Source organism: Mytilus edulis, chromosome 1 (assembly GCF_963676685.1).
Source record: "Mytilus edulis chromosome 1, xbMytEdul2.2, whole genome shotgun sequence".
In the NCBI taxonomy this organism is placed as follows: Eukaryota; Metazoa; Mollusca; class Bivalvia; order Mytilida; family Mytilidae; genus Mytilus; species Mytilus edulis.
Genome location: NC_092344.1, coordinates 17030196 through 17038108, shown reverse-complemented (window position 1 = coordinate 17038108; position 7913 = coordinate 17030196). Strand labels below are relative to the sequence as shown.

The 7913-nt window shown below is 30.4% G+C and overlaps 1 protein-coding gene across 1 annotated transcript; it reads right to left on the bottom strand.

Moving 5' to 3' along the window:
• Nucleotides 1–247: 247 nt before the first annotated feature.
• Nucleotides 248–6906, bottom strand: LOC139526149 (zinc finger protein 878-like). Its single transcript, XM_071321287.1, has 5 exons — nt 6800–6906; nt 5105–5230; nt 4274–4398; nt 3745–3895; nt 248–3161 (listed from the first exon to the last, which is right to left on the bottom strand). The coding sequence occupies exons 2-5, from the start codon at nt 5217–5219 to the stop codon at nt 871–873; spliced, it is 2682 nt and encodes an 893-aa protein (XP_071177388.1). The 5' UTR covers nt 5220–5230; nt 6800–6906; the 3' UTR covers nt 248–870.
• Between the last annotated feature and the right edge of the window lie 1007 nt (nt 6907–7913).

Sequence of the window (7913 nt, the reverse complement as noted above, 5' to 3'; positions counted from 1 at the left end):
GATACACCAAGGCAGATAACTCCATGTTAGAATAAAATAGCTTTTTTTTTTTACAGCAAAAAGATCTCAAAATAAAAATATTGCCATTAAAAATATGACTTTTTTTAATATTTGTTATCTTTCATAACAAAAATATACATTAAAATTAACAACCAACATTTTGTTACAGACAGTTAATCAATGACATTTTATTTTTTTTTCAAATTCACACACAATCATGACAATGTTTCATTTTAAAGCAACAAAGTATCTAAAATATTTTATTAAGAAATTATAAATTGGTTTTAAATATAAAGTACTAAATATAAAGTATGTTCTTCCCTGTATCATTACAAAGCACTGTAGTACTTTAAGTAAATGGTAATTCTTTGTCAATATTTCATAATTTGAATATAAATATTTATTATCTCCTTATTCTAATTTTATAGATAATACCAAAAGCAAACAAAAGTATTATAATAACAATGCACATTAATGTTTCTAAATAAAAACAAAGGTTGCCTTGATTAACAATTAACAAATTTCAGTCAATGCTAACCTAATAAAAAAACAAATTTAAAATAGTTTGCAGATGGTCAGAAAAAAATAAAAGAATATTCTCAAATACATTGACAATTAAGCAAACTGTTCACAGTAATTGTTATACAAAAGTAAATGAATAGAAGCAGTACACATCAATTTCATTACCAAGAAAATACACATGAAAAATGATGCAATCGGAAATGAACTAGAGCTGTATGCCTTTATCATGATCATGTTGATTGAAACATGACAAAACAAGGGTTGATACTATCAGATTTAAAAACATGGTAATATAATAGTACTAATCTATGCAAAAAAGTTGTAATTTTATGAATCCTTACATTTACTTTATAAGTATTTATTGTATGAATGCATATTATGAGTTTGATTAGCTTGCATGACATCATTATTAGGAGAATATGCTTGAGTCGGATTTATGAGATTAGAATTTGTCACATGACTATCATCTGGTAAGCCAAGTTGCATTACATACATTTCATTTGGAAGCTGGATTTGTTGTCCGTCTGCCGATTCCATAATGAGGCTGGTAACAGGTGTCAGCTGATGCATGAGAAATTGGTGACGACTATCATCAATAACTCGTATAGGACTTCCAGCATGAGAAGATTGTTGTGGCCCTTTATTTATAACAGAGCTGGTATCACTACATACTTCATCCGTGAATGTTGTACTTTCTGTAAATTGGACAGGATAAAGTTGGCCGATATCAGTGCTTTGATTTTGATTTGCTGATGGCATCACATTTTCCATTGTCAGAGATTCATTTCTCTGTGGCAACATAAGATTTACATCATAACCTGGTTTGATAGCAATATCAACATAACGTTGGTCCTTCCTTCTTCTCTTATCGTCTGTCGTGTCTTTGGAATTAGAAATATAATTATGTTCGTTGTGTTCAAGTCCTTTATGTGTTTTCATGTGCCGAGCTAATTTACCACTCTCCTTGAAAGATTTACCACAACGAAGACATGGATAGGGTCTTTCATTGGTGTGTGTTCTCATATGGACTTTGTACTGTGATGCTGAGGCGAACTTCTTCTCACAAACTTCACATCTATAAAACTTTCCAAAAGCCATTACTTTAAGGTCGTCTAAACCTGCTTTTAAAGCATGTGATCTCTGATGGGTTCTCCATGTGTCAGGATATTTGAAATCTTTTCCACACTGTTCACATCTATAATTGGCGTTGTTGCTGTGTGACAGCATATGTTTGGCTAGATTACCTCTTTGAGAAAAAGACATTCCACACACATCACACATGTGAGGTTTCAAATTCACATGTGTTCTCATATGGACTTTAAGTGCACCTTGTGCAGACAGAAATTTTCCACATACTTTACATTCATATTCAGTTCGATTGTTGTCATGCGTTCTCATGTGAACATTGAGTGTGTCTTGTTGTTTAAAACTTTTTCCACATAAATCACAAACAAAGTCTCGAGACCCTGAATGAACTATTTTCACATGTTTGTTCAAACTGTTTCTTGTTTTATATGATTTGTTACAGATATTGCATACATGACTTGTACAAATAATAGAATGAAGTTTACGATGCGTTAGAAGTCCCCTACGTTTTGTAAAAACTTTTCGACAAATTCCACAAACATGTTTGCCATCTTCCGTAACCCATGAATTATATGTTCTTGTAAAGTTTTCAGGATCGCTCGATTGACAGTTATGTAGTTCATAATTTTCTCTATCTGTAAAAACAGCCTGACAAGACTGACATTCTAATCTTTTCTTGTGGGTTTTCTTGTGCTTGGACAGATTGGTTTTTAAATAAAATGCTTTATCACAAATCTGACATTTGTGTTTTGGTGCATCATGAAATTTCATGTGTGATTTGAATGTATCTTGACGATGAAATACTTTACTGCATTTTTCACATTTTATAGTAACAAACGTCTTTTTGGTAAACTGCATGGCAGGATATTTCATATGCTTAGATCTCATATGCTTTCTCAATTTTAATTTTGTTTTAAATGTTTTTTTACAGCAAGAACAAATTATCTTTGATGGAGTATCTGCCTTGTGTTTGACCATATGCTGCTTTAACAAAGAGCTAGAATCGAACATAAGGAAACAAGTCTTACATTCAAACTTGTTATTCTTGTTTTTGGCATTCTTTTTATCTTGCTTTAGACTTTTACCAATACATTTTGACTTGCTCATCTTTTTATTAACTACTGGGGATTCTGAAATTCCCTTTGTCAGAATTATTTTTGATGTCTTGCTACCATTTGTTTCATCAATTTCCTGTGCTTTCATTTTCGTGAGTCTCTTTTTAGGATGAGGATATTCTTTGATATATTGAGGTGTGATATTAGTCAGCCTATTTTCTTCTTCAATGCTTTTCAATTCATCTAAGTTTTTATCAACAACTTGAACTGCATTTTGCACAATTTTTTCAATGTCATAGTTTTCTGTTACATCTGATTCAAATCCATTTGTTTCACTGTTATTATCTGAGAATTCAATAGTTGTTCTCTTGATGGCTGAATTATTTTGTTTATCCTTTCTGTCTTGATTCTCTTTTACTTCAGACGAGCTTACTTGTTCAGCTATGTTTGGATTTATTTCTTGTCCAGATTTTACTGTACTTAACCTGCAAGCTGCATCTGTAATACAAAACTGAATTTAAATTAATCATCTCTTTGCATTGGTAAACAAAAGTTTTGTGCTCTTATTTGAAGACTTGTTTTAATTTAATTTTCTTTTGATTTATTTGGTAATATTTTGAGTTGTAAAAAATTATATCTATTTGTTTTTCTTATTATTACACTGACCACAATAAAAGGTGAATTTTATATGCTGAAAATGCGGACTATTTCTATGGGTTTATTAAAGTAGATTAGCACTTTCACATATATCAATGCCTGTCCAAGACAAAAACAACACATTTTTTTCCTTTTTCAGTCTTATTTTTAATCAAACTTTACTATCAATGCAATGAGGGTCAGAAATTGTGAACAGAGGCTGATTCAGTCATTTTTTAAAAGGGGTTTCAACCATTTATGCCCTCATTCAAATGCATTGATCAGAAAACTATCCAGTTACTAAATCAATTAAAATTACAATGTAATTGAATTATTTTTTGTATTCTTTCTTTTAATATTCATATTGTGTACTGTTTTAAAGTTAGCTATTGATTTAAAAACCTAACAAGACAAAAATGATACTGGATTTAGTTAACTAACTTACGATAACAATGTTTTACAAATTCCTGCATTACACTGGTATTTTGCTTCATGAATTGTCTCCCTTCAGTAGATCCAATATAATTAGATGTCTGTTTGTAAGGGTTAGCCATAATCATCACAAACTCTTCTCCGTAATCATTCAATTTCAAACACTAAAACAAATATATTAGAGATATCTGTATTAAAAACAAATAGATAACTTCATTTATAATTTTCAATCTTTTTGAAATGTTTAACAATTCACTGGAACCCTGTGTCTAACCAGTGATTGTTGTTGCTGTCAAAATGAAAATATGTTCACTGCTTAAAAACTTAAAATTTATTTACCATTAAAGTACAGAAAAATGGAAACTATTTGTTCAGACAGTGTGTTATCTCTTGATTATAAATGATTCTCAAAGTTGAAGGCTTGAAAAATGTTTATTTGTCTCGCTTTATGGCAAATACAAACCCAACCAATATATTTGTAATTTCTGGTTCCCTACGTCCATGGAATTTAATGACTTTTACTGATAAATAATTTGACCTACCATATTTTCAATAATCTGGAATATTGTGGTCAGTTCAAGTACACTCTTTCCTACATTTAGAGGCTCTCTAAGAGATGACTGTCCATTATTATCTGTACTGCTAGTATCTTCAACAGATAAGCCACCTATAAAGAAACAAAAATGTGTCCATAGTACATGGATGCCCCACTCGCACTTTCATTTTCCATGTTCAGTGGACCGTGAAATGGAGGTCAATATTCTAATTTGGCATTAAAATTAGAAAGATCATATCATAGAGAACATGTGTACTAAGTTTCAAGTAGATTGGACTTCAACGTCATCAAAAACTACCTTGACCAAAAACTTTAACCTGAATCCTGGCGAACGGATGCACAGACAGACGGACCGACGGACAGACGAACAGAAATACAGACCAGAAATCATAATGCCCCTCTACTATCGTAGGTGGGGCATAAAAACAATTAAAATGGTAGACACCTTTAAAAGGAGAAGGATCAAAGGGCCTAAAGTTTGACCTTAAAGTAAAAATCATGAAATATCTATTTATCTATATATATTTTGAACATTATCACAATCTGTACTTGAAATCTTGTTCTTCAAATCCTTGTTCTTTGTTCCTCAGATAGTTGTCTCTATGGAAATCATACATTGTCATACACATCTTATTTTAGGTATTCTGTTTACTGTGTATTTTAAACTGTGTCATATGTTGATACATGTACAGCTTCAAATGTATGATATTTTTCTTATTTCTACTCTATATTTTTTATTATATAAAAATGTAATACTAGCATGACTAGACTCCATGCATAACATTGATGAATTAATTTTGATACTCTCAGAACTAACTTTCATCTCCAATGATCTGTTGTCCTGCTATTTCTAGAATACTTTTCCTTTGCATATCTGGCAGGTTTTCACTTCTCTCAATATCAGTCCTGTTACACATCACTTTTTCATCCATTTTGATCTAACCTTAATTAAAAAAAAGAGCAATTTTTTAAAAAGTTAAGTATAAATCTAATACAATGCACAATATTTTTTGAAATTATCATAATTTCAGAAAATCATGACCTTTGGATGTTGTTTTTTTGGGGGATTTTTTTGTGATGATGGCTGTTGTCTCAAATACATTTAATCTAACATCTTCTTTTACTTAAATTCATTGTCATATCATACAACTGATAAGATGGCAGAAAAAAAGCAATATTTATTTTATTCTCTTGAAGTATTTTCATTAACATGTATACTATGCAATGTACTGATGTTAGAAATAATATAAATATGTCTACATGACTTGTGCAAGAAAGAAATATAGAAAATGGATAGTTCTAAAGTGGTCTTTTTTAATAAAAAAATTATTTGAAAGTGTTAAATTAGGTTTATTAGTGGCACCAAGGATTTGGAGTTATCAATATGCAATTCCTTGGTGGCATTTAGTCATTGTAAGTTTTTCAGTTGATCTTGACATTCTACCAAAGTACACAAAGCTAGGATAAAGACAAGTCAGAACCTTTAATAACAATTTTTTTACTCATCTCCCTTTTACATGAATTGTTTAAATACTTAATAACTCTACATGTATATAAAATAATGCCTTTTAAATTTTTCACATTAAGACCAATAATTGGACCACTGTAATATTGTTTTGTTTGTTTGTCTGAATTTGAAATGTATTTTTAAATCAATAGTTTTTTGGGGTAGTTATGACAGAGTGACTAAATGTTTGACAATATATTTTTCTTTAATTTCTGTGAAAGATCATTATATATGTATAAAGAATCTATAAAGGGTAAAATGGTGTACGCTATTCATTTTTTTCTTAATTCAGAAGTCACGAAACAATAAATGTTATTAAAGTTTAAAGAGAGAATTGCTTCTCATAAAAACATCCTAATGTCAAATAAAAAGGGGTAACAAGCATAATTTTCATGTAAATTTGAAAATCAAAAAATGTCACATCATATTCAATATAATTACAAGATTATCTGCCCTTGATTTTAACAGGACTTTTTTTTCTGAATGTTAAAAACACTTTAAAAGTTAGGTTTTTTTATTGTTTCAACTTTTAATTTTAAGTTAGAGATGTTTCTGTTAATATTATAATATATTCAATGATACAATGTATTTACATGTAAGTATATATTATTTAAAAAAAAAAATTCTGCAAAATGACCAGAATGGATGTTCAGAAAAAAAGATACACAATCTACTTTTACAACGCCGTTTTCCGTTTATGTATCAATTATGTCATTTGACATGACAACTTTAAATAATCACTGGGTTTTAAAGAATTTTTATCTACCCTTTTATTTAACCCCCTCCGCAGGCCTCTTACTAGTAACATACTGAAAGGTCATGGTCATTCCTGTTATGGCCTGGTGTAAATTATAGAATTTAAAAACTACACCGATATACGCATGATTTTTTACGATGACTTGTCGTTTAAACGCAAATTTTCTTATTATTTGCAACAAGTACAGACTGTGTGTATGTTTGATTATGTTAATATTAGTCATGCAAGTGAAATTAACTAGTTTTTACCCATGAACCTGTCTTTGTTTTCATTCGTCAATAGATGGCGCTGTAAATTTCCTGTCTAATGCAACGGGGTACATAGAGGGATTCGGTGTAATTAATGTGCAGCTCAGTTTATGACATAATTTCATTGGACTGGCATTTCTTATGACCTAGTAATAAAAATGCTGATCTATAATATTGATAAAAGAAATAAATCAATGCACAGTATTTATATTAATAAGGCAGTGGCTCTTTAACCGGCAAAATAGCAAACTTGCTATTTATAACCCCCTTTCTATTTAGCCGGCGCCGGTGTCCTACAGCCATTCTTCCTCATGCTAATTTATCCGGGAAGAAAATCTGGATCGATCCAACTTTTCCCCCTCTGACAGTCAGATTGAAAGGAAAACCAGGATCAGCCAATTTTTGAGAAGCAGTAATTTCCCCCCCTTATAATATTCATTTAATATATATTTCGGGTGTTTTTAAGCTCAGGATTTCGAGATTGACTCTTTCGGGATCCGGAAATTTTTCTTTCGAATTTCTGGATGTCTACATGGATTTCTGGATTTCAATTTATTTAAATTCGAGATCTCGGAATTTCGTGTTTTAAGCCCGGGATTTCGGAATCAGGACCCTTCCTACCCCTCCCCCCTTTTTTTTAAATTCACGCTAATTAAATATGTTAGTCTCTTGTATTAAGTATGTCGATCAGTAATACATTAATTGAATTATGATCACTGAAATTGAAGATATCGGAAGTAAACATAATGTGGGAGGTCAATTGTTTTAGAATATTAGCAACTTTACCAAAAAATGTTAATGCAAAGGAACATGCATGAACTGCATACATGAAAAAATGTAAAAAATATTACGTTACTTGAATTGTGTCACCTTGAGCGAGAGTAAGGATTCAGATATAAAATTAAACAACTACTTAATTTCAATTGTTCGTTTGTTCATTTTATCTATCTAATTGTAATAAATTATCAATAACAATTTGTAAAACTAAAAGTAAAGATTGTGATAAATGCTTGTTTCAATTTAACAAATTCAAATTCAAATTCAAATTCAAATTCAAATTCAAATTCAAATTCAAATTCAAATTCAAAGTTTTATTGCCATATAAACTTTACAG